The sequence below is a fragment of the Macaca thibetana genome, chromosome 10 (genome assembly GCF_024542745.1).
Source record: "Macaca thibetana thibetana isolate TM-01 chromosome 10, ASM2454274v1, whole genome shotgun sequence".
In the NCBI taxonomy this organism is placed as follows: domain Eukaryota; kingdom Metazoa; phylum Chordata; class Mammalia; order Primates; family Cercopithecidae; genus Macaca; species Macaca thibetana.
Genome location: NC_065587.1, coordinates 86,392,874 through 86,419,906, shown reverse-complemented (window position 1 = coordinate 86,419,906; position 27,033 = coordinate 86,392,874). Strand labels below are relative to the sequence as shown.

At 48.3% G+C, this 27,033-nt stretch overlaps 3 protein-coding genes across 16 annotated transcripts in view; 1 reads left to right on the top strand and 2 right to left on the bottom strand.

Moving 5' to 3' along the window:
- BANF2 (BANF family member 2) overlaps nt 1-4,235 on the bottom strand; it is a 37,255-nt gene extending 33,020 nt beyond the window's left edge. For all 5 annotated transcript variants that reach the window (XM_050745408.1, XM_050745409.1, XM_050745406.1 and 2 more), the window contains exon 1: nt 4,120-4,235. Coding sequence is in view for 1 of the 5 variants with exons in the window: in XM_050745405.1 (XP_050601362.1) it covers nt 4,120-4,217 (98 nt within the window). In the remaining 4 variants the exon portion in view is untranslated. The remainder of the gene's footprint in view (nt 1-4,119) is intronic.
- Nucleotides 1-27,033, bottom strand: part of LOC126929204 (protein PET117 homolog, mitochondrial) — a 549,430-nt gene that overhangs the window by 445,779 nt on the left and 76,618 nt on the right. The gene's annotated exons all lie outside the window — the stretch shown is intronic.
- Nucleotides 21,884-27,033, top strand: part of RRBP1 (ribosome binding protein 1) — a 69,373-nt gene continuing 64,223 nt past the window's right edge. For 7 of the 8 annotated variants that reach the window (XM_050745335.1, XM_050745337.1, XM_050745336.1 and 4 more), the window contains exon 1: nt 21,884-22,145. The gene's annotated coding sequence lies outside the window, so the exon portion shown is untranslated. Of the gene's footprint in view, nt 22,146-23,451; nt 24,167-27,033 lie in introns of those variants that run through there. The other variant, XM_050745333.1, reaches the window with a different exon arrangement.

The following is a 27,033-nucleotide window of genomic DNA, read 5'->3' as shown; positions in this document are numbered from 1 at the left end:
AGGTGGACAGTTTCCCCTCCCCTTTTATCTGGGCTCTCACCCTGTGGCTTAGTTAGCCGGGTAGAAGGTGATGAAAATGGTGCTGCCAGTTCTGCGCCTGGTAGCCTCTGCTTCCTCTTTCAGAAGCCAGATGGGTGCGGTGGCTCACACCTGTAATCCCAGCACTTTGTGAGGCTGAGGCAGAGGCTTGAGGTCAGGAGTTCAAGATCAGCCTGGCCAACATGGTGAAACCCCATCTCTACTAAAAACACAAAAATTAGCTGGGCATTGTGGTGGGCACCTGCAATCCCAGCTACTCGGGAGGCTGAAGCAGGAGAATCGCTTGAACCCGGGAGGCAGAGGTTGCAGTGAGCTAAGATCATGCCACTGCACTCCAACCTGGGCAACAGAGCAAGACACCGTCTCAAAATACAACAAAAAGTCAGCCTACTTGCCCTGAGACCTCCATGCTGTAAGAAAACCCAGACGAAACGCATAGAGATGTTTCCTGGAGGGCCCAAAAGTCCCAGCTGTGTGAGTGAGGCCTTCTTGGGCCACCCCGTCCAACCCAGCCCCCAGCTGAGTGACCCTCACTGACACAATGTGGAACTGAGTCCTGCTCACATTCCAGACCCAGAGAAGTGGAAGAAATACGAATCTTTGCTGTTCCAGGCCACTATGCTTGTGTTATTTTGTCACACAGCAGAAGTTACTGGGGCTGTGACTGTCTTTCCTCCTCACTGAAGGAGGGGGCTGCCCTGCAGAAAGTTCCTGCATTCTGAGAACCATACTGAGCACTTTCTGCCTGTCAGGCACTGTTCCAGGCACAGAGATGGAGTGGAAGAGGGCAGACTGCATCCCTGCTCTGGTGAAACTGGGATTTGTATCCAGGGAGAGGGCAGTAGACAAGAAAACAGACAAACACGATAACTTCAGAGAGATAAGGAGAAATTTGGAATGGGGCTGGAGACACTGTTAGATAGAATAGGGAAGGTCTTTCTGAAGACACACACTTGATCCAAGGCCCTCCTGTTGAACAGGGGCAAGCCATGAAATGATCAGAGGAAAAAGTGATGCTGGCAGAGAGAACAGCAAATGCAAAAATCAAAAAGTGCAGGAGGTCTGGGAGTGAAGGCAGAGGGAAAGGGAAAGCCAGGAGAGGGGAATGAGATCAGAGATGAAGTCACAAAAGTCAGCAGGGGCCAGAGCAGCAGCGTCTAGCACACCAGCCACCAGCCACCCACGGCTCTGTAATCCAAGCTTCCATTTAAACAACAAGTGCAACTCCTCAGCCCCACTGGCCACATCCCAAGTGCCCAGTGGCCCTGTGTGGCTAGTGGCTATCATATTGGGCAACAGAGACAGAATATTCCTGTGATGGTTCTGCTGGCTGAGATGGCTATAGAATAACTCAGAAGCAGATCAGAACCAGAGTTCAAGGTCAGACCATGTGCTCTTGGGCTTAGTATTCCATTAAATTTCTGGACGTTCCAGTTTTCCCCAGGGTTAAATGAGGCTTTTGCAGCCTGACAGTGAGTCCAAATTATCCACAGCAAGAAGCCAAGTCCACAGACAGTTGCACACGGGTCCTACCCAAGGAACATCATCAGCAAGGCCTCGTCCATGGAAACTGGCGGCAGAGGTCTGTGTAACTGACTTCTTTGCAACCTCATTTAAGTTGCCAATTGGGGCTCCCTGATGTGAAAAAAGAACAGAGCATGGCTACTATTTCAGGGCACCACGCAGAAGGGAGAGTGCCACAATTAGCCAAAGCTGCTTTCGATCAGCAGATTTTCTTCCTTGGTGTATAACATCTGTCCGTGTATAGACATCGCTCCATCTTGCCCTGTCAGAGTGAGGGGCTGGGCCAGTAAACCAGGCGGGCCCACAGGGAGTTCAGCATCCATCAGGACAATGTCCAGGAGGGGCTGGAAATAGGCACTGTGGAACTTGGCATGTCAGTGGCAGTTTGTCTTAGGAAAAAGCTAAGAAAGGAGAGTGCTTCCTGCTTCCTTGCACAAGCTAGGAGGCGGCAGATGGAGACAGAAGTTTTCCTTGGGGTTGGAAAGGCCTGCTTTGTCATGTAGTATTTATGACATCTCCACAAGTACCTGAACCTCTGGGGTGGTTACCTAACCATGCTTATCTGAGAAACGGGGCCGATGACACCCACCTCATGGAGTTGGGGAGGAGTATGTGAAATAATCTCTGGAAACATACTTGACATGCAGCAGGTATTCTGTAAATAGTGGCTGAATCATAATCTTGATAGGAAAGAACCAGATGAACGAGAGAGATGGGCATGGGGACGTTTGATCAGCACTCAGACCTGGCTCCTCCATTTGTTCAGTCGACACAGGTTAACTCTGCAGATTGGCTCTGGAGCCTTGGAAAACTCCCTCAACCAGTCTAGGTTCCTCTTTCCTACCTGGGGCCCGTAGCTGATCTCTGTGGTTCTTTGCAGTTCTCCTTGCCTAACAGAAAGTTTGCAGCTGCCCTTAAGGCGTGACTCATCTGAGTTCAATCGCAGAGGCTGGGCAAAGTACTAAGACCCAGAATCCTACAATCTTGGATTTGGAAACGGCCTTTAAAGATCTTTTGGTCCGGCTCCCAGGTGATGACAAGAATCCCGTTCCCTTCCATGCTGACTGAAGAACCAGGGCCTGCACACTCTTGCTGCCTTGCAAAGCAGCCAATTCTCTTTTCAGAGAGCTCTAATGTTGGGGATGGTCGATAGGGAGTGAATGCGTGCTCCAGGTTAATGGCCCTCTTTAGACGTGCCACCAGCACAGAACAGTCTTCAGTTTCTGTGTCTGTAGAATGAACCTGAGAACACCTGCTTCACAGAGGTCGGAATTAAGAGCGACAACATAGGTGGCGGGTCTGGTATGGGAGGTTCAGCGTTTGCTCCCTTTCTCCTCCCCAAATTAAACCTGCTGCAGGACGCGGACCACAGGTTGCTCTAGCACTGGCCCCTCTACTGTCTTTTTCCCTTTTCCAGTGGGGCCTAACCTGGGCTAAAATGTTCTTAGCATGCTTGGTGAACCATTGGCATCTTAGACTTGTGTGTGAAGCAGAGGTTGGCTTCAGCCCATCACATATAAAACTAAGGAGGAATGGCAAACCCTAAAGGTAAAATATTTCTCTGATCCCCCCACCCCCACCTCCCTTTCTACCTTACAGTCAGAGAGAGCTAGGAGCCTTCTCAAAATCATGGGGTCCCTACAGAAGCCACTCCTTCGTGGGAGAAGGGACTCAGCTGCAGCTGTGTGGACGTGTTGGCACTCACAGATGGTGAATGGACCATGGACAGACTGTGGGAAAACACGAATGGGCCATGGTGGGGAAGGCAGCTGTACCTCCTGGGGCCCAGAACGGGTCCCCACTGTTTGCTGTAGAAGACCTTGGGCCTCAAACCACCCTCGACCGAGTGCAGGTGGCCCATATGGAAAGAGCCAGCATCCTCTTTGAGAGATGGCTTTGGCCTCTGTCCCCATCCCCCCACCTTAGATTTTGCCCGCTTTCCTGGTGTTCTAATCCATCTACTCATTTCCCGTCACCATCCCAAAGCTCTCTTGCTGTCCTGAAAGGAAAGGAAGCGATTTGATATACAAGCAGGTCACCGGGAGGTGGAGATTTAAAAACAGCCAAAGCAGGAAGGCCTTTTACAGAAAGGAAGGGCCGTCGTACACATTTTGGATGGGAGGTGGCTGCGTCAGCTACCTCTGCTTATCCTGCTATGTGGTGTGTCATTTGGCCAATGGCTGTCCCTGACCTCAATTCAGGCTAGAAGTGATGCTCTAGTGAATTTGCCATCCGAAAGCCTGGCCTCTCTGCTCTGTCTATTCAGAACACAGGTGACCTTTGCCCAGGGAGCTGGTGCAGGTGGCAAGCTGAGTCTTAGGGGAGAAGAGAGTACCACCTCCCACAGATGGTGACACAGCAGGAAGAGGCTGGGAAGGGGTGTGTGCATCAGGTCAGTCAGCTTTCCTAGGAAGAGTTTGGGGCTTACCTGGCGAACCCCCAGCCACCAGTTTGGCCCATCTAAACCTGTGTGAGAATGAGACCCTAAAGTGCTAAGACAGCCAGCTGTTGTCTGTATCTCCTTCCATGCTGCTGGGGGAAGTTCTGAATACTCACCAGGTGCTCCTGACAAGCCAGTGGCAGCCGGCAGTTTGTCTCAGTCCCCTTGGATCTAGAACTGCAGGCCAGAGGTTCAGCTTATGTCCCAGGCCCATGGAGCAATCAGTCCCAAGATCCTGAATGGACTACATTGTGATGTCACTCCACGGGTCAGGGGTGGGCACAGGAAGGGCTGCTGTGGCTGCTGGCATCAGGGCACAGGGCAGGGCAGGAGCGAGAGCCTCAGGCCTCTCCAGAAGCAATCGGCCTATCTAGGTGCTGTTCTCAGCTGAGGTTGCTGGGAAGGAGTGAGGGATGTCTGCTGTACAGAAAACATCAGCCTGGAAGACTGCTGATGAATCCATCCGCTGCCACTTCCTGCCACAGTTTCTATTCTCACCTGGCCTGGGTCACTTCAGTAAAACCAAGTCCATCCTTCATACAGTTTTCCCGCACAGAGCAACTTCTGTGGGTACCCCCTGCTCCTTGCACATCTGCTGTGATGGACTTAAAATTCCAGGGCAGCTTTTTCTTCTACTGGTATACCCGTGACTTTCCCCCTACTGCCCACCTGGTAGGGACTCAAGGAAAGAGAAGTAACTTAAATATTAGCTCAGGAAAACAAGCAGAAATATAAATCCTCCCACCTTCAAGTTAAATTCAACACAGGTGTCCTCTAGGTTATCTTCTATAGCACATATGCCTGGCCTACTTTCCGTTGTTGGTAATTGATAACTTGGTACAATGTATATTTACTAAGCCGAAAAAGAAAAGAAAAACTCAAAAAAGGGGGCAAAGTATAAAATGTTTCTGGAGGTTCCATCCCCTTTTGCCACTGGTGCTTGGGATTGGGGGTGGAGGAGTTCTAACCAAGAGCAAACGGCTTCGCTTTGGAAACTGTTGAGTGGCCCTAAATTTTAGAGTCCAAAACAGTGGATCTTAAACTTTAGGTTGCATTAGAATGACCTGGAAGACTTGTTAAAATACAGATTCCTGGGCCCCACTCCCAGAGTTTCTGACTCAGTAGGTCTGGGGGAGAACCCAATAATTCACATTTCTTACACATTCCCACATGACATTGAGGCTGCTTGCTCTGAGACCACACACTTTAAGAACATGTAAGGGTGCTGGTATCTTAGGTTTGATCCTGAAATAGTATTGCCAACTGATGGCAGTATTCAGGGGTTGCTGGAGAATAAACAGGAGCTGTAGCTTTGGGACCAACGCTGGCTGGTCTCTCTGGGTTCAACCAGCACGCTTTACTGAGGATCTGTTCATTGCCAGAACTGAGCCATGTTTTGGGGAAGCACAATGGACATTGTCAGTGCCCTGCCCATAGCCTCTTGGCCTTACAACTTCACTGTACAAAGGTAGTCTGACTCCCAGCTACCAGCACCTGCAAATCTTTACTTGAGGGCTTTTACCAGCTGCTGGAGTCTACCCTGCCTACAAGCGGGCAGCAATACTCATTCAATGACTATTATGAGTTGGTAGATAAATACCCCAGCTCCCTCCCTGCTCAGGTGGAATAACTTGGAGTCATGTTCTGTACCATGGCCCAGAGGACCCACAGGACCCACCTGTAGGTGCCTATGGTAGGTCATTCTGTTGCTATAAAGAAATATCTGAGGCTGGGTAATTTCCAAAGAAAAGAGGTTTAATTGGCTCACAGTTCTGCAGGCTGTTCAGGAAGCATGGCGCCAGCACCTGCTTTGCTTCCAATGAGGCCTTAAGGAGCTGACAATTAGGTCTGAAGGCAAACAGGGAGCCAGTGTATCACATGGCAAGAGTGGGAACAAGGCATGGGAGGTACCACACACTTTTCAATTTTTAAAAAAAATTTTTTTTTGAGGCAGAGTCTCACTCTTGTTGCCCAGGCTGGAATGCAATGGCACGATCTTGGCTCACTGCAACCTCCGCCTCCCAGGTTCAAGCAATTCTCTTGCCTCAACCTCCAAAGTAGCTGGGATTACAGGCACCCACCACCACTCCCAGCTAATTTTTTTGTATTTTTAGTAGAGATGGAGTTTCACCTTTGGCCAGGCTGGTCTCAAACTCCTGACCTCAGGTGATCCGCCCATCCCGGCCTCTCAAAGTGTTGAGATTACAGGCATGAGCCACCGCTGCCAGCCAGGTACCACACACTTTTAAACAACCAGATCTCACAATAACTCACTATCATGAGGACAGCACCAAGACATTCACGAGGGATCTGCCCCCAGGACCCAAACACCACCCACCAGGCCCCACCTCCAACATTGCGATCACATTTCAATGTGAGATTTGGAGGGGACAAATATTCAAACCATATCAGTGCGCACAGTGGCAGCTGGCTTGCTAACATACCCTACATTGCTGCCCATATCCCCTGCCTACCTCCCCACTCCCCTTCCTGTGTTTCCTGGGATCAACTTGCAAATAAACTACTTCCACTCAAATCCTTGTTTCAGGGTCTGCTTCAGCGGGAACCCAAACTAAGACTTTATAAATAAGAAATGGTTTCTGTTCTTTATAAGTTCACATTTAGATGGAGAAAGTATATAAACTGGCTTGGCACAATTCAGAATGTCTGGGAACTGGTGAGTGTCAGGTCTCAGGGCAGATGGAGGTGTTCTGCTGGTTGGCCTTTGGAGTATCATCAAGAATGTCTTGAGGAAATACATGAACTGATATGCTCAGGGGGAGGCCTGGCAACCTGGCCCAAAGGCCTTTTCTTCCGTACAGGGAGTCCTGAATGCCCTACCTCCCAGGGGACTGATTTGCTACACAAACTCCACGTGTTTTCCACCTCCCTGGACAATTCCCCCTGGAATAAGAATATTGAGGTGGAGCTAGCACCATATTAAATATGGCTCTTGTTCATGCTTTTTGGGGAGTTTCGGGTGCTTAGAGAAGGCTTGCTTGGGATATCTGCTGGCCTGTTAGGATTAATATGCTTTCCTAGGTGCTCTGCTCAATACCATACTATGCCCAGCCTCACACCTGCACTATGGTAGGATTAATCCAACTCTGCCATTGCTTTTGCAGTGGGCGTTAGTTTCTACCCTAACTCCTTCCACATTCTCCTCCCCATCATCATCATCATCATCATCATCATCATCATTATCATCACCATCAGATCTCTTAGAGATCCTGCTAACACACATACAATCCCAATGAAAACACCATGTGGGGAGAAAGCACTCTTCAAGTCCAGTTCCCATTCTTCCAATCAGACACGGCATGTACTGAAATTCTGGAATCGCCGCTGAAAAGATCCAGTCACTGCTTGGCTGGTCATTCACACAAATCATTCTTGGGCAACATGGCACCCAGCGTTCTTTTCCTCCACATTTCAACTTGGCTAGAGGAAGAATGAAGCCTACTGTACCAGAGCATTGCATCAATAACAATATCGATATTTTCAGTAATACCCAGGACTCAAAAAATTGCCTCAAACAGTCTTTAGCTCTGCCTCTAGACAAAGAATTACAACCATAAAAACACTTACCTCTGAAAAAATGTTCAACATTATTAGCAATAAGGGAAATGCAAATTAAAACCTCTACATGCTCACCAGAATGGCTAATATTAAAAAGAGCAACAATACTAAGTGTTGACAAAGATGTGGGGCAACTGGAACTCTCATATAATGTAATATAATATAACCACTTTGGAAAATTGTCTGGTAGTTTCTTATAAAATTAAACATAAAGAACTACCCCATGACCAAGGATTCTACTCCTGTGTGATTACCCAAGACAAATGAAAACATGTCTACAAGCTGGGTGTGGTGACTCATGCCTGTAATCTTGGTACTTTGGGAGGCCAAGGCAGGAGGATCATTTGAGGCCAGGAGCTCAAGACCAGCCTGAGCAATATAGAAAGACCCTAACTGTACAATAAATAAGAATAAAGAAAACATGTCCACAAAAAGATTTGTGCAAGAATGGTCATAACTGCTTTACTCATCATAGCCCCAAACCAAAAACACCCAAATGTCCATTAACAGGTGAATGTCCATTAACAAGTGAATGTATATTCTTATAATGAAATATTAATCAAAAGGAACAAACTATTGATGCGTATATGATAACATGATAAACCTTGAAAACATTATGCTGAGCAACAGAGGCCAGACATAAAAGAGTACACACATGGTTGCCATTATATGAAATCTGGGAATAAACAAAACTGACCTGAGGCTACAGAGATAAGGTCAAAGATTGCCTGGAGTGGGGGATGGGGGAACAGGCTAAACAGCACAGGTGACTCCGTGGGATGAAGGGAATATTCCAGATCTCTATCATGGCGATGATTACTCAGGTGTATACATTTGTCAAAATTCATCAACTTGTACAATTAATGTGTGAATTTTAGAGCATGTAAATTACACCTCAATAAAGGTGACAATATACACATATATGTATGTGTGGTGTGTGTATATGTAATGTGTAATACACACACACACACACACACACCCCCTAGGTTTTTCTAGGAGAAAAAACTAGAAAGAATATGCTAAAATGCATAAGTCGTTATGTTTCACAGATGAGATTGTAGATAATTTTTTTCTCTTCTTAAATTCACCAACATTTTACCTATGCGATTCCACCTTTTTTTTTTTTTTTTTTTTTTTGAGACAGGGTCTTGCTCTGTACCCCAGGTTGGAGTGCAGGGCTGTGAACATGGCTTACTGTATTCTTGACCTCCCAGGCTCAAGCAATCCTCCTGCTTCAGCCTCCCAAGTAATTACAGGCATGCACCACCACGCCCAGCTAACTTTTTTTTTTTTAATTATTGTTTGTAGAGATGAGGTCTTCCCTATGTTGACCAGGTTGGTCTCAAACCCCTGGGCTCAAGCAGTTCTCCAGTCTCTGCCTCCCAAAGTGCTAGGATTACACCACCACACCCAGCCTTACTTTTTAAATAATAGAATGAAAAATGTTCATTTTTTAAAATTTCAAGCTGCTAAAGGCAAGTGCTTATGGTGGTCCATAACAATCTGGAGTTGTGCAAACAGAGTCCTTGGTCAAAGTCCCTGTCCCACTACTTCCTCATTTTATGACCTAAAGGAAGTTATTTCATGAGCCTCAGTTTTCTTATCTATATAATAGGTTTGTTGGAATGATTGAATTAGGATAATGTATGTTCAAAGCCCTCTGCGGGCAGGGTGCGGTGGCTCACACCTATAAGCCCAGCACTTTGGGAGGATGAGGCAGGAAGATTGCTTGAGTCCAGGAGTTCAAGACCAACCTGGACAATAGAGTGAGACCCTGCCTCTACAGAAAAATTTTTAAAACTTATCCAGGCCTGGTGGCATGAACCTCTATTTCTATTTGGGAGTCTAAGAGAGGAGAATCACTTGAGCCTGGGAGGTCAAGGCTACAGTGAGCTGTGATGGCATGACTGCACTCCAGCCTGGGCAACAAAGCAAGACCCTGTCTCAAAAAAAAAAAAAAAAAAAAAAAAGGAAAGAAAGAAAGAAAGAAAGAAAGAAAGAAAGAAAGAAAGAAAGAAAGAAAGAAAGAAAGAAAGAAAGCCCTCTGCAAACGATAAAGCACTACAATGTTAGATGTAATGTTTCACACAATACATTAATAAATCCAGGCCTTGCCTTTGTTTCTGACCTCTTAACCCCTTGCTTATGAGTACTACTTCCTCGCCAGCTTCCACTCAGTTCCTAAGATTTTCTAATACACTCCTGCCTCAGGGCCTTTGCACATGCTGATCCCTGCACCTAGAAGACCTCTGCTCCCGCATCTTCAACAGTTGGTTCCCTCGGGTGATTCAGATTTCAGCTCCAGTGTCTCTTGGGGCTTTACCTAATCATCCCAAAATAGCTTCCTCCCACTCTGTCCCATCACTCTGTTTTATGAGTACTTGAAATTGTCTTGGTTTTGTGCTGACTGTCCACCTCCCATCCCACAGCTCCTTGTGGAGAGGCTTTGCATCAGTTTTGTTCACTGCTGTATGTCCAGCCCCTGGAGCACAGTAGGTGCTCAAAAATCATTTACTGAATGAACGAACAAGTACTTATTGACAATTAGGCCACACGTTGTATGTATTCAGTTCAATCTGCCAACTCACTGGAACAAGGCGAGACTGTGAGGCAAACGCTGCTTGTTCCCACCCCAGTGGCTGAAGGAATCCGTCCAAGACGTGCCCGTCGGCCACAGATCTGAACGCTTGCCACTGCCCGTCAGGCTCCAAGTCAGCCACCATGGTGTGAGGATGGAGGAATAAGGAGGGCATTGTGCTGCCTGCAGAGACACGTTCCGAAAACAATTCGAGAGAGCACCTCCTCCGACTGGACACACCTCTCCCGGCCAGGTGATTTGTCCTTGCCTCCTTTCTTTGTCTCTTCCCCACTGTGGGCAAGGAAGTCAGACCAATCTGCCTTACCTTTGTTCCTCGCAGCGTTCAGCGCAGGGTTGCTTTAAAGTTCTGGTGCTGCATAAACCCTGCCAATGCCACAGTGGAATTTTCTAGCCCATGCCAAAGATGGAGCTCATTAATTTTCGTGCCTGAAAGAAAGAAAACACTTCTTTAGAAATTGGCGTATTTAGCGCTCTGCTGAAGGAGGGTGAAGCCTCCCTGCAAGGAAGATTAATCTAGGTTTGTAGGTAGGTCATTCAGGGAAACACCAGCACACTGCAAAAATCGTTGTCCAAGCCAATGGCTGCCCGCTGCCTGTGGGTGACTTGAGCAAAGGTAGGAAAGTACCCGCTCCTCTCAAAAGTGTCCATCCAGTACATTTCCAGAAAGTTCTTCTGCCCTGCCTCTTCCCCTCTCTTCTGAAATGTCTACGGTTCCTGGAGAGATCACACATGGGTGCCAGCTTTTCAAAGTGGAAATCAGGCTGGGCCAGTTCCCCAGGGCCTGGACCTGATGCTACCACAAAGATAAGCCAGAGTCTCTTTGTGTAGTATTAAGTGATTTAAAACTTTTTTATATTAAATCAAGGAATGTGTCTTAGAAAATAGTGTAGAAGGGAAAAAAAATTAAACTATCACATCAGGGGGTTGGGACTTCTTGTGATTTTTACATTATTTTTGATATCTTGTCTTGTATTATCTGTATGATGCATTCAAATGTATTACTCTTATGTCATAAAAATAACAATGATACTATTTCCATTTTTAGAAAACCAGCTTATGTGGAAATAGCTTGAGGAAGAATAAACAATCACATGGGGCCGGGCGCGGTGGCTCACACCTGTAATCCTGGCACTTTGGGAGGCTGAGGCGGGTGGATCCCTCGAAGTCAGGAGTTTGAGGCCAGCCCAGCCAACATGGTGAAACCTCGCCTCTACTGATAATGCAAAAGTTAGCTGGGCGTGGCGGCACATACCTATAATCCCAGCTACTCGGGAGGCTGGGGCACAAGAATTGCCTGAACCCAGGAAGCAGAGGTTGCAGTGAACTGAGATCACACCATTGCACTCCACACTGGGCGACAGTGAAACTGTGTCTCAGAAAAAGAGAAAAAAATCATATGAGTGTTTAATGGTAACTTTAATGTCTTCTGGGACAGATGGCTTAAAGGCCATGCCCCTCCTTGGTGTCCACATTCACTCTTGTCTGACATTAGAGGTATTGTGGCAAAAATGCTTGAAAGGCATTGCATGGTAAGTCAGTAAAACTTTAGTGCAAATTAGTCTATCTGAGGTAATATCTCTCTCTCTCTCTCTTTCTCTCTCACACAAACACACACACACACACACACACAAACACACACACACGCACCTAAAATTTCATAAGAATCTGCGGATTCACCAGGAAATGGCACTGGAAGGAAGAATGAAAAGTTGCCTAAATTCGACCACCTAAGTAAATTTTGCCCTGGCCTGAGTAGCATTCTGAAGAAGCGTACCAATGTGGCTGCGGGCTATGCTCTCATCCCTTCAAATCTAGTTTTTCTGCAGTGCACATTCATATCAGAGGCTGGGACGATTGTGCTGAGCTGGGACAGTTGGCCTGATCTATTAGCTGGCAGAAGGGCCTGCAGGGCCAAAGACAGGGAGCTGAACTCAATTGCCCTGGCGGACCCTTTCTGAATTCCATTTTATATTTTCTTTTTTTGCCTCTGGTTTAAGGACCTTCTTTAAAACTCTCACTAATCATTTAAAAATAAAGAAAAAAACGCTGATTAACAGAATTTGAGAAGCGTCACGTGATAATTAAGTGACTAGGGAAGAAAGGTTTAAGAAGCTGCAGTTTTTAAGTCTGGAGGGAAGAACCTGGAGGAGGGAATCAAATAATGATTTTTAAGTACCAGGCACTTACTAATCAAGTGACAGGCACTTTGTGAACACTTAGCAGAGACCCAGTATTGAGCAGAGTGCCAAAGCTCTGCCCTAAAGCCATGAAGAATAAGACTGTAAGAAATAAGTGCACAGTGATGTAGAAGTGATTTAAGGTAGACATAAGAAAGGACTTCCTGAAGCTAAAAGCAACTCATTGCAGAACTGAAATCACAGGGAGTTCAGAAGGAAAAAACAAGTATGACTCAGGCCTTTTATAAGCTTTTTTTGGTTGAAGAGTCAGGATTGCTATGTACAGAGTCTAGCAGTGAACTCAGGTGCCCAGTTGTGTTGTGGTGGTCTCCAAAGGGAGTCGGTGGGGCAGAGGAAAAGAGTGGTAGCTATGTATTCAGGAGTCCTGTGGAGGAATCAGCTCCATAGGCTCTTCGAGGACAGAGAATAACCAAGTTCAATCCAACTTTGCACCCCTATCAACAAGAGGGTGCCTGGCGAACTTAGCACCAACTACAGGATAAATGACCAAAGACAGCTCTTGAAAGATGAGAGGGCGAGAATAGCATGCAAGGCTATACGGAGTGTGCTTTGGGCAGAGGCATATGGGGTACAAATGGGAAGAGGAGGAGCTTGGTGAATGTCGGGGGGCACTGGTATATGGAGGTCCACAAAAGTCAGGCAGAGAAACAGAGACTTGCCATGGTGGGTACCATTTTAGGCTCCTGAAGGGGAGACAAGAAAAGATAGAAGTAGTGGTTTTGGAATGTTAAGTTTCCTAAATGTGAGCAGGATGGATTGGAAAGAGAAAGCAGGGGGGAAAAAAGACAGCTTGGTCCTTCACAGTTTCTGTATACCACTTCACCCTGTGAATTTACTTTGGAGTACTGACCACAAATTAAGCATCCATCTGTTGAAATGCTGATTGCTTCCCCCATCCCCCATCACCAATAGACTATCAACCCACTGAGGGTAGGTGTCCTATTTGTCTTGTTCTCTGCTGAATTCTTAGCAGCTCATATAGACTGTAGCATGCAGCAGTGCTCTATAAATATGTATTGAATGAATGAGTATACTAAACCAGGAATGGGAGATGAAGTTCTAGACTACAGGTCAAAGTCCTGAGCTCTTCATCTCTGGTAATCTTAGAGAAGAGCCAAGTTGTCTAACTGGCTGGACTAGTTAAGAACGCCTTCTGCTCAGGGATGGATAGATGAAGCCCCATTGTGCCTTCCAACCCAGTGGACCTTGGATTTTATCCCAAGATGTCCAATGTGAGGCATCTAGTCATGCCAGGCACACCTCAGGGCCATGAAATGTTTCTTCCAACTGATACTTCCCATCTGAGATGGGGAGTTGTGAATCCAAAATTCTTAAGACACCATAACTGGACAGCACAGCTAGGCAGTGTCATTGGTTCAATTAAAACATTTTTGACAGCTTATCAAGTGCTTGCTACTATCCAGTGAGTGCACTGAAGGGAAGATGCGTAGCATCCTAGAAGGACAATAGAAAGGAGAAGGGTTTCATTAACTCACGTAGGGTCTGTTATACCTGCTCATTTCTCCATTGGCATTTCTGTGTGAGAGGCAGAGAGATGTATCCTAGAAATATGCCATTTCTGGAGTCTTCAGGGCTTATTTAACTTTGTTATCTATAAATGTGAAGCCTTCAGCAAGCAACTGTACGTCTCCAAACCTCAGCTCCTCACCTGTGAACTGAGGATAATAATAATGGTTATAGTAAGAATTATTACAAAGCACTTTACAAACAGAAAAGTGTCAGATACATCAATTATTTTGGTTTTTCTTGTTTTCTTTGGGGACTCACCACCAGCCACTAAGTCAATCATTGTCATTTTTTGCAAAAACTCCTATCTGTAAGCTCACTTCTAACATCACTTGCAGAACAAACCAAATATTCTTCTCCCAAGTTCTCTTTTACTACCACTTGCAGCCACAAAAATTGGCAACTTGGGTTCACACTTACGTCTATTTCCTTTGTGTATATTTTATTTTTGTTTAGACAATTACTATAGTCTATAGAGATTTTTCTTATGTAACAACATTGCTCTGGTTTTGAGTAAAAGTATTGCAGAATTTTAATTGTCTGGGATATCACATATGTCCTCCGATCTAAATTTTGCAAAAGTGCATGATACATGTGCTGACTATGAAATAGAAGGCTCTCCATTCTGTTTTATGTTTTTTGTTTGTTTGTTTGTTTGTTTTAGACGGAGTCTTGCTCTGTCGCCCAGGCTGGAGTTCAATGGTGCGATCTCAGATCACTGCAACCTCTGCCTCCCGGGTTTAAGTGATTCTCCTGCCTCAGCCTCCTGAGTAGCTGAGATTATAGGCACCTGCCACCATGCCCAGCTAATTTTTTGTATTTTTAGTAGAGAGGGGGTTTCACCATGTTGGCCAGGCCAGTCTCGAGCTCCTAACCTCAGGTGATCCGCCCACCTCGGCCTCCCAAAGTGCTGGAATTACAGGAGTGAGTCACCGTGCCCAGCCTCCATTCTGTTTTAAAATTCTCAGTTTTTAAATAAGCTCAAATGGTCCTACACTCATTCATTCATTTGTTCATTCATTAAATAAATATTTATGAGTTTTGGAGCAGACACTGTTGGCACCTTGCCCACATCCCTTCTGCCATTCCTGTGCATATCAACAGCCTGTAATTGCAAACACCAGCAACCTTCTTCCTAAGTGCTTTCTCTGGGGTATGGGCTGGAAATACCAGAGAGCTAATGCCTCCAGGAGCAGCCTTCAACCAGTGATGAATAGGAATTGGTGAATAAGTACTCTGCTTCCTTGCTTCTCAGTTTGGAAGGGAGTTCCTCAATGGGATTACATGTCAGCTACTCACAGTGGTAACTTGCTGTTGATGCACTGTTCACTGACTCTCTTACATTTCCTGTCTCACTTCCCCACTTCTCTACTGGTGATTCCTGGGCTCACCTTCCAACTGCTTTCACTCCAACCCTTTTTTTCAGGGTCTGCTTCTGGGGAGATCTAACCTAGGGCGAATTCTTACCAGGACAAAGGCATGGGACTAGGTGTTCTTAATTAGACATTGGGTAGAGCCACTGACCCTAACGAATCCACAGTTCAGACAGGGAGATGATATGTGTGCAGAAATGCCAACATGAACATGCACATCTCATTCTTCTAATATTTAAAAATCCTGCTGGGTCTCTCTCTCTCTCTCTTTCTCATGCACTCAGGCGTGCATGTGCACATGCACACACACACACAGATACACACACACACTCCACTCTGATTCACATGACTATTGTATTTAGTGGTATGGTAGAGCCAGCCTGCTTATGAAAGCTGATTGTTACATTTTTAGGAATTTTTCCAGCAGTTTGTTAAACATGGTCATTATTAAAAATTAAATTATATAAACTTAAAATGAAATAGATCATATTAAAAACAAAGGTAATAAATACTCAAAATCATCACTTCCTAATTACTACATTTTACTGTTATCTATACTCTCGGAATGATTTGTGTCTCTTGTATTTTTATGGTAGAAAGAGTAGACAGTGGTGTGCTACTGCAAATTTCTTCCCATCTTTGCCTTCAATGACTCCATAGCTTGAAATCAATTGGCTCTGATGGGAATATTTACACCACAGAAACTGGCAGATGCTGTAAATCAGGGAGTGCCCCCATCCCCATCTGCACCTCTGAGAGCCAGTTGTTAAATATTTACCAGCACATCATCAACCATGTCTTGCCTGGAATCTTGGAACAGTCTCCTAATTTGAGTCCTGAATCTCCCATTACACTGTCCAGTCTATCCTGCATATTGCTGCTAAAGTGATCTTTGAAAATGCACATCAGATTGCATCATTCTTCTGCTTAAAGCTCCCACCCAACCTCAGCATCCCATGGTATCCTCAGGCCTCCGTGGTCTGGTACCTTCCTGCCTGTAGACCCCCTTCCTTTCTCTCCCTTCCACTTGTCCGTGAGCTCCAGCTACACAACCTTCTTTCTGTTCCCTGAACCAGCTGCCAAGCTCCTCCCTGACCCAGGATTTTTGCACTTACCCTTCCTTTTCCCAAGACAAGATCAGCTTCTTTTCATCGTTTAAGTTTCAACTCAACCATCACCTCCTCAGAGAGGCTTTCTCTGTCCATCTTCTTCACATCCACTGCACTCACCGTCTCCAAATCCCTGTCCCTCTCCATCAACTGAGCCCATTCTCATTTCCTTGTAGCCCTTTGCACCACTTCTATTAATCTTACTTATTTATTGGTTGCTTTGTCTACTGTCTCTCTTCCCACTAGAACGAGCTCCGTGAGAGAAGACCCTTCCTTTGTTCGTGGCTCCCTCCCCAGCGCCTAGAACAGTGACTGACACATAGTGGGTCCTCAGCTGGATTCATCTGTTGGAAGAATGGATGTACATTCCTTCTACCTTCTCCATTCCCATTCATTTCTTAGCCCTCCATGATCTGGTGGTCTCCTTATCAAACGCCCCTCCTCTAAAGCTGTTTCCCCAAGGTCCCTGGTGACTCCTAGGTTGCCATGTGCCCTGGTCTTCATCTTGCTGGATTTTCACATTTAACAGCGCTTACCATCCCCCAATTCTTGAAACTCTCTTGCCTCACTAAGGCCATCCTCACCTGATTTACCTTTTCCATCTCTCCTTGGACTCAGTAGTTGATTGCATCACTGGTGCCATTGCTTTACCCCTCCCTGTATTTCCCACCCCTTGAATCTGGGCTCACCTATCCAATATACCTTGTATATGTATTTCTGCTTATTTTCTTTTCCTTCAACCATCACCAAGAGAAGGGAATGCCCCTTGTAGCTTGCTGATCACAGGAAGAGGGGGTGAGCCAGTGCAGCAGAGCTTATAAGGTGCCCTAGTCAAGCCCAGGCTGGAGGTGAGCTCCCGGGCCATCCACAGACCTATAAGTGAGCCAATCAAGACCAGCCAAGCCTCAGCTGACCCACAGATGTGTGAGCTCTAACAATAAACCATACTTGTTTTAAACCACTGAGTTTGGGAGTAGCTTGTTACGTAGCAAAAGCTGGTTGTTACATACTCTTTCGTGGGTTTTTTCCTTTCTCTGTTCAGGACTCAAGCATTTTCTCCTGTTCCCATCCACATGCTATCCACTGGGTATGGTCATTTCTGTTGTTCTTGGGGTCTGAACTTCCAAGGGTATGCTTAGGTTTCCTAATTGCATCGCTGACCCTGACATCAACCCCTGAGCCTCAGACCTACAGAAACACTGTCTCCACCTGGATTTTCCTCAGGCTCCTGAAATCCAACATGTCAAAATACAATACAACGTTTCCCCCAGCTTCTGTACTCGACCTGTTCATTCTTTTGTGTGCCCTGCTCCAGCAGTGACACCACCATGCTCCCTATCACTCAGGCCAGAAGCAGGGGCTCACAGGTAACCCCTCTCTCCTTCACACCTGCTGATCCCCAAGCCTCACTTGCTACCACTTCATGTCCTAATACCCCTCCTGAAGGACCTTGCACCTCCTACCCCTGCCACTGCCCCATTCCAGCCCTTGTCACCTCTCACCTGAGCTATTGTGGGTCTTCCAACCCTGTGGGCCCCAAACCTAGCATCCACCCAAAATATAGAATGGCAAAGGAGTCATCGCAGCTGTCATCAATCACAAACCTTCCTTGAGTTGCCACTCTCAAAGTATTAGGCTCGAACCTTGCCCCTTCTACAGGCACAGCACACCTTCGGCGACCTGGTGCTGAATGCAAGAGTTATGCCATGAGCCCTGGGGCCCAATGTTCCTCCTCCAACGAGCCCTGTGACATAGACAGGTTCCTTGATCGCTCTGTGCCTCAGTCTCCTCATCTCTAAAATGGAAATAATAACTCTGCCTCCCTTATAGGGTTATACTGAGAGTTAAATAACCTTACATATTTGTAGCATGTCTCAAATGGTACCTGGCACAAGAGACCTAAACATGTTCTATATTATCACAGTGGCTTTTATTTTCACATATTTTATTGTACTTGTCATTTGTCATCTTTTCATCATTGTTGACAAAGCAAAATCTCTTTTTAAATTGTAAGATATAATAGATTCTCATCTTTCTGTCTACGCTTTCAGATAATATTTGCAATTTATTGTCATGAGTTAATGGACCATATTAGGTAATTATTCTTGTATGTTTAATTTTTTCTAATAATAATGCTTTGTTTTTAATATGCAACTAAAACCAAATGCTTCCTTTTTTTGAGTCAGGTTGATTGAAGCATAATTTGCTTCCAAACCAAATGTATCCTTTTTAAGAGTGTACAATCTGATGAGTTTTACCACAGCCATGTAACCATCACTATAATCCAGATATGAAACATCTGCACCACCCCAGGGAAGTTCCCTGTTTCCCTTATGATCACCTGTGTAGAATCAGCTCTTCCCAGCCTCTCCTTCACCGTTCAGGCTTTGCCAACAACCGAGTTGTTCAATAGATAAACTGAGATGATGTGATTTCAGATCATCCCCCCCACCCCCCCTCCCCCTCTCCTCCTCCTGTTTCTCCTTCTCCTTCTTCTTCCAACCTGGAACTCCTGGGCTCAAGCAATCCTGCTGCTAGCTGGAGCTGCAGGGGCACACCACCACACTTGGCTAACATCATGCCTTACTTTACCCATGCTGTTCCTCGCCAGTGTGCCCTTTTTGGCCTGACTACCTTCCACTTCTTCAAGCCTCTGCTGTCACCCTCTGCTACCCTCAGGGTGGGGTAACTCCCCTGGCCAGGGGCTCCCAACTGCTGACTTTGAGTTGAAATGACCTGTGCCCATCTGAGAGCCCCTCATTGCACTGCCATTGGGGGATGGCAGGGACCTGTTTCCTAGGATGTGGCCTGAATCTGGCACTGGGCAGCTAGAGCCTGGAGGCTGGACTGTGGGATGGGCTTTCTCACGCTGCTGGAGGGCTGCATGATTTAGCAGAAGACTTGAGCCTGGGGGGATGCCTCTCACTCCTGCCACAGGCAACCCCTGTCCTTCTAGTCCTGGGGATGAATCTGGTTTTTCCCAGATATGCCTTGGAAGAGCTGAGGAGGCTACAGGGAGTTAAAGATGGGTGTCCACAGGCACATCAGTGGCTGTCAAAGTCGGGCCACCCTGAGGGTGGGCAAATCAGCCCTGACAGAGCCTGGTACAGCGGGACTGATTTCTTTGCTCAAAGGGCATGAGGATGATGAGGCTGGAAGTCTTCACAGCACGTTGGGGCTGACTGTGGGCAGACAAGGGGCAGGGACAGAGGAAATGCAAAGGCTTAGACAGGGCTGCTCTTCCATCCCGAAACAAATATTGTGTTGAGGCCAAATCAAATGTTAAGTTATGTGAGGGACTAGACAGGGAGTCCCTTTTCTGTAAACACTCCTCACTCCTAAGGACTTTGTAATGTTATCGCTCATGGGACAATATTTACAGAACATGTATATTCACAGAGCCTCTATTCTGTGCAGGTGCCGTGTCAGATGCTGGCTCACAGTGAGGGAGACACTGCTGTGGCCCCTGATGTGCCTCTGGACACTCACCATTCTGCCAAGGGCCTCTTGCTGCAAGGCTTTCTCCAGCTTGAGTAGGCGCAGGGGTTAAAGTCCCCCCAGAAGGAGCTGTTAACCAGTGAGGACTGGGAGTGGGTGGACAAATAACCAGGTCCTCACCCCTCAGCTGGGACATCTCTGGGGTGTGTTCTACACAGTTTCACAGCATCCCCAGAGATGCCAAGCCCTGTGTGCCCACACCAGTCACAGGCTTGATGTTGGTCCTCTTACTGGCTCTTTCTCATCCCACTCCTCCACCAGTGTTTCTTATGATTATCCCCCGAATGAATGATTGAACAAAACCCACTGCCAAGATCTGCTTCTGGGAAAAGATAAACAGTGAACAGGATAAAGGAGGTCCCTGACCCTGGACAGGCCCTTGAGGGCAGCTGGGTCTTCACTGGACCTATGTGTCACTCTAGGTTGCTTGCCCAGCTTAGCACTGTATACCAGGCACTCCACAAACACCAGTGAATGAATGAATGAATGAATGAATTTCCTCCCTAAAACCCAGAGGAAGGAGTGATTGTCCAGAGGAGTATACCCTCCAGGGTATGTTCAGAAAGGTTAGATGGCCCAGCCCTGGTCAAGTAGGACTCATTGGTAGCAACTGCCAGCCAGAAGCTGGGATTGTTAACTTTCATTTGAAGCCGGGTCTCACTGCTGGAAAATGACTGAGTGTTCCAGAGTTAATCCAGGTTAATTCCTGTTGATTAATCATTAATGGGCTAAGGAACCGCCAAGATTAAAAATAGGAATGAACAGTTTAATTTCAACCCAATCCCTCTTTATTCCCCATGAAGGCTTGTATTTTTCACATCTTTCTAACAACAGCTAGTACAGTACTAGTGACAAATGGGGGCGGGGAAGATTGAAAATTATCCAAGAAATAGATGTTAGGTACGGGATTCTGCAGCAACGGGAGCTGGGGAAGTGATGGGGTGCAGTCTAGGCAGCCTTTGGTCTCTCAGAATCCAAAATTCCAAAGAAGCTGTCTTTGGCTTATGTTCAAAGGGTTGGCTTTAAGAGACGCTGACATAATGGTTAAAAATCAAGCCTCAAATTATTTTAATTTAAAGACTTGATTGATTATGAAGACTGAGTGTTGGCTGATATTGGGGAGAAAGTTAGGGAATGAGGAAGTACCAGTTGCGCCGTTTTGTGTGACACGGGTGAGTTTTCTTAGGTCAGAACCTCTCACCTTCCCCATCGCATGGAATAAAAGGCCACAGAGGGAATTGTAATTATTGCTCTGCCGGCTGTGGTTTGGATGAGTATCTTAAACAGACCGTGCCTCAGTTGTACCCTCCCTAACAACGAGGGCGATGACATCCGCTTCAATTCCTTGTGCACCTTCTGGCTCTTCCACCCCAATTCCTCCATTTACTCAAGGAAATTCCTTCTGGTGCTGATTGCAATCTCTTCGATGATAAGAACTCATCCTCCCTGGGCTGACCCCCAGCAGAGCTTGTCCTCATACCCCGCGGCCCGAGGGGGCGCTGCTTCGGGGGAAGTTAGTTGGGTTTAAATAACGCAGCTTCCTTGGCTGTTCGCGGTTGCGCAACCCTGTTCAGCCACCACCATGTCAGCCCAGCGGTATCCAGAGGCGCAGGCCCGGGGCCGACGGGACCCGAACCTTCTGCTTCCCGCCTAGGCAAAGCCGGCTCATAGACTGCTGGGAGAGCCGCGGGCCCAGAGTGGGCGGAGCTGGCCGCAGACACCCCCCTCGGTGGGCGGGGAGTTCCTGCTCCGCCCCGCCCCGCGCACAGCCGAGCGCCGCGCCGCTCGGCCCCGCCCCTCCCCGGCCCTGCCCCCTTCACCTCCCTGCAGCTCCTCCCCTCTCCCATTGGCCGAGGTGGAGACCCTCCTCTCTGCCCAATGGCCGCCGCCGCGGCTCGGCCGTCCGCGTCCTGACTGGCCAGCTACAGACAGAGTGGCGGGGTGCGGACCAATAGGAAGAGGCGGCTCGATGAATGGCTGGCCCGGGTGGGGAAGGCAGGAGGCGGCGATCCCGGCGGAGGGGGCCGTTCGCCAGCTCCGAGGCAGAAAGTGCCACGACTCCACACGCGCGCACGCAGCCAGCGAGCGGCCGGAGCGGACGGCGGACGGGGCGGGCGGCGTCAGGGTCGCGGCGTCTACAGCTGCTCGGGGGCGGTTTCTTGGTGGAGGCTCTGCCGGCTCCTCTCTCCCGGCTCCGCGGCGGCGGCGAAGGCGGCGGCTCCTGCCCTCTCGCTCTCCCTCTCGTGTCTCTGGCTGCAGGTAAGAAACTTGGCCGGGCCCTGCAGCTGCCGCGCGCGGGCCGGGCCGTCGAGGGGCCGGGGCCGGCCGCGCTGCGCCGCGAGTGACACGTCTCCTCGGCGGCCCCTCCCCCGGCCCGCCCGCCGCCCGCCGCCGCGGCCGTGCACCATCGGGGTCGGGGTCTAACTCGGGGCGGGGGTGCCGGGCGAGCGCCGTGCAGGGGCGTAGGCAGGGCGCGCCCCGTGGTGTGGACCCCGCGGCCCTCGCCGGCGGGGGACTTGCGGCGGCCGGAGGGCGCTACGTGGCGACCCCTCCCTGCCTCTCTCCCTCCCGGCAGGGCCGTCGGTCCGGCCAGCGCGCTCCGAAGTTGGGCGAAAAAAGTTGGCGGCGGGGCGGGGCGGCGCACAGCTGGCGGAGGAAGGGGTTAAGTTTCGGGAAGCAGCCGGATGACGTTGCCGGGCTGGAGTCCGGGCCGGAGGGGTGGGGGTGCGGGCGGAAGGCGGCTGAGGCCGGCCGAGGGGAGGAGGGCGGGATTGAATGGGGGCCCACGGGCCGAGCGCGCCGGTCCCGGGCCGCGGCCCGCTGGTGCTTCGCGAAGCTGGGACGGCCCCCGACGGGGCGGGCCGGGGTCGCAGGGCTCGCGGCGCCGGGACCCGGGGTCTGTCCATGGCACGGACGCCGGGCGGCCGCGGTGGCAACTTCCCGGAGTGCGGGAGGCGGCTCCCTGCTCCCCCTGGTGGCGGGGCTGGGGCCACCGTTTCCCCGACTAGGCGGCGCGGAGCCTGGCTCGAGGGCTCCCGGCGGGGGGACGAGGGCATCCGGGGCCCGGCCCGCCCCGCCCGCGGCCACGATGAATGGGCCGGCCGTGCCAGCCCCGGGCGGAAGCGGACACCTCCGGGCCGGCCAAACGCGCTGGCACCCGGCCTGGCGCCCGCCCCGGCCCGCCCGGCTTCCCCGCGGCGCCCTGAGTAGGGGAGGCAGGCCGGGGTCTGCGCTTCCAGTGGGGCGCCCGCGATGCTTCAGGAACCCCATCCCCGGGTGATAAGTCGCGAGTTTTAGCTCTACAGTGTCCCGGCCTGCGAGGGTGACACCGACCAAGTTGTTTCGTTCGGGGTTTCCATTTCCCCGTCTGCAAATCGGGGCTCCTGTTGGCTTCGATTTGCGAGAAAAGCTGTGGAGACCCAGCACTTGTAGGAAGGAGCCACAAGTGTTGGCTGTTCAGTTGGGATGCGTTTGTAGGGAAGTGCGGGACACGGGAGGAAGGTGGGGCCTGGCTCCGGCACTGCGGCGGGCACGGGGCTGCAGAAGTAGCACAGCCAGGGTTCTACACCCGGGGCCACGTACTGGCCGCCTACTCGCAGGTCCCATGGCCCCTATAAACCCGAGTTTCTTATCTGTGGCCTGGAGACAGCACCACCCACTCACAGGGTAGGGAGCCACGCCGGGAAGTGCTGGGACCTTGTACAAACAGAAGGCAATTTGGCAATTACTCTGGGAGGTCAGAGGTTAGGAGAGACTGAGAAGCACCAAGGAAATGAAACTCTGAGGGACCTGGGGAGCCTCTCTGTCACTGCTCAGCTATTCACTCTGTGTGCTGAAACCTTCAGGGTAGGGGCCATCCGGATGGCATTTTCAGGAATTTGGAGAAATAGGTCTAGTAGGGCCTCACATGTCACATTAGATACCTCTTCAGAACTGGGTGTCCCCAGAGACCCAGGACGTCTGTCCGGCACTCGCAGGAAGAACAACTGCGAATGTTACCCGGCCCTGTGCAGCTGGGGGACATTCTCCCACTGCCCCTGCCTCCCTCCTCACTCTCCTTGTTTGATTTAACTTCCTGTTAATCTGACACCTAGAGAAATCTGTGACCCTGCAGCATGCCACTTACTGTGTGATGTCTTGACTCGTTTATGAACTTGCCAAAGGTCACTCCCACTATGATCTGCCAACCTCTTTCCCTTCCAGAAAGAAGCTTCCGGTTCTGAGGTCCTGGAGGTGCCATTTCCCTCTCTGTTGAAGCAAAGGCGGGGGCAGACCTCCTAGTAGGTGAAGTTTTCCTTTTGCATGGAGCACCGCAAAGCCGGCTTGCAGGGCTCCTGGGCCAGTGGAGGCCTGGAGGAGGCTAAGGTTGGGGGAAGGGAGACCAGAAAGGGATCTTGGGGTTTAGAAGCAGAGGTTTAGAGCTCTAGGCACTGTAACAACTCTTACCTTTCATACTTAGGAATCTGTCTCTGAACATTTACAGAGAGATTAAGAAGTTACAGTGGTATGGTGTATGAATATTTTTTGGTGATGGGAGAGTTTTAAATAAATCTTAAATCGAGTCACATTTGAGCAATTATGCTCTTTGCTGAAATGAGCCCTAACTCAACAGGCTGCAATAATTACATGGCACCAAACTCAGTTTAAATGGTTGAATGCCAGTGATTGGAGTATTGGTTTATTATGTAGCAGGGACACCTTTTAAAAGTGTCGGGACCCAGACTCTTCTTGTCTTTTTAGCCCTAGGAATTTTAACTAATAGATGAATGACACGTAGAGGATCAACAGTTCTGTTGAGACAGCAAGTTTTTCTTTGCTAAAACCTTGTTTCAGGAGAAACAAAAATAATGGTCAAGTCGGAATGATGAAGGCAGGGACTGTGATGTCCATCTGTGCATGCTGGGCCTGCAGTGGTTAAGACCGGGCCTATAACATCATAAATATTATCACTTCAGGTGACAGCCGTAACATGTTAAACTATTCCCAACTGTCTCATTGGATAAATGAAGCTGAGTCCAACTTGGTTTTTAAGGTTCACTTTTTAGAATCAGATTCCACAACTGTGGTTTACGTTTAGGCCTTACAATAACTGTTCTAGAGGGTAGGAATGGTTGTCACCCATTCAGTGGATGAGAAGGTGGAGGCCCTGCCGGTCAGGAGGTTGTCAGGTCAGTTCCTGTTGCCTAGTTGCTAGGCAGTGCGGGCCCAGCCTTCCACATGTTCTCTCCTGGCCGTACACCTCCACCTTCCTGGGGCAGTAATTACCTAAGGGAAGACACAGAACTTGAAGATCAAAATTAAGAGCTTCAGTGGCAGGAAGGTGGGGAGGCATTTGAAAATCTGGCAATGCAGAAGGTGTTTTTCATTTCATCTTTTTCACCAAGGGTCTCCTGTGTGGTGGGCGTTCAAACACTGCAAGTGAGACCTAGTTCTTGCCTGAAAAAGCCACTGTCTAGAACTGTGTTGTCCAATACAGTCGCCACAAGTAGCAATTTAAGTTTAAAACAGTTCAAATTAAGTAAAATTAAAAATTCAATATCTGAGTCAAATTAGGCACACTTCAGGTGCTCGATAGTCACAAGTCGGTCAGTGTGGGTGTCGATGGTTTCCACCATCACAGAAAGTTCTACTGGACAAGCGCTGGTCTAGAGGTAGCTGGTGTTCTCTAAACATTCATGTCTCTGTTCCTCTTGATCATGTGGTAATATGTTGAACCACACGAAACTGCCCATTCTGTAGGTCAAAACCAGTTGACTAGTGGCAGTTGATACACTTCATCTGATAAGATCTCACCCTGAGAAAGCATTAGTCCCGCCTCTTTGCGTGCATTGTAAACTGCATTCCAAGAAAAAGGAGTGGGATGGGGGCTGCACAGATGGTGGCCCTGCCCTGGAGAGATTTTTTTACCCAATGCCCTCAGCATCAAAATGGTGACTTGTAACAAAGACAGAAAATACATAGATATTAGGTAGAAAGTGATGGCTTGTAAGGGAAGGTAAATATTTAATTCTAAGTGACAGTGCCTAGGCAAGGAGGCACTCTCACTTAGCATATAGAAAATTAGTTCAGGGTCCTCCTAGGAGACTGTTTTCTTAGGCAGACAAATTCTGCCCAAGTCTCCTGAAGCCAAAACCAGACATATCTGTGTGTCCTTTGTGTGCATTCAGTAACATATGTGTTCCACCCGTAAACAGTGGGCAGCAACTTTAACTTATCAAAAACATTTTGTGATTTCTAACTTAGATTTTTTTTGGCAAGACTAGAATACCTGTCCAGTCCCAAAACCTTTTCAGTTCCAAAGTGTTGGAGTTCCAGTGTTCTTGGGTGTCATAAATTGGTTCCTACACTGGTGACTATTTACACAGCTCTGTTATTCTCCATTTAACTTTTTTTTTCTTTTTTTTGAGACGAAGTTTCACTCTTGTTGCCCAGGCTGGAGTCCAATGGCGTGATCTCCATTTACCGCAACTTCCCCCCTCCCGGGGTTCAAGCGATTCTCCTGCCTCAGCCTCCTGAGTAGCTGGGATTACAGGCATGCGCCACCACGCCCAGCTCATTTTGTATTTTTAGTAGAGACGGGGTTTCGCCATGTTGGTCAGGCTAGTCTAGAACTCCTGACCTCAGGTGATCTGCCCTCCTCAGCCTCCCAAAGTGCTGGGATTGTAGGCGTGAGCCACCGTGCCCGGCCTCCACATAACTTTGAAAGGATAATTGGGTAGTATTGGGGAAGAATTTTTGAATTCTTGGTTGTACTTCTGGGCTCATCTTAGTATTAGTACTCTGTAAAGAATAACATAAAACCAAAGTTTAACTTTAAAGGAAGAAGCTGAATGATGGACAGCCACTTGATCTCTTTCTGGTCAGAAAGGAGGCCCACTGAGACTACTGGAAGTTACCGACTATTTATAGTGATAATGAATATCATCTGCGGACTCAAAAGTTGGAATAAAAGACCATCTTGAATTCAAATCTTTAATTCTCTACCCTGGGCAAGGTATAAGCAAACAAGGTCTGTTAGGCTGTCTTGAGAGGAATTCCAAACTGGTGCCCTGTGTGAACTGAACTTGGCCTCCATATGCAGTTTATTTCACTGACCTCATGTTATTAAGCAATTGAGTCACCTTTTAAAACTGGAAATTTTTAGTTT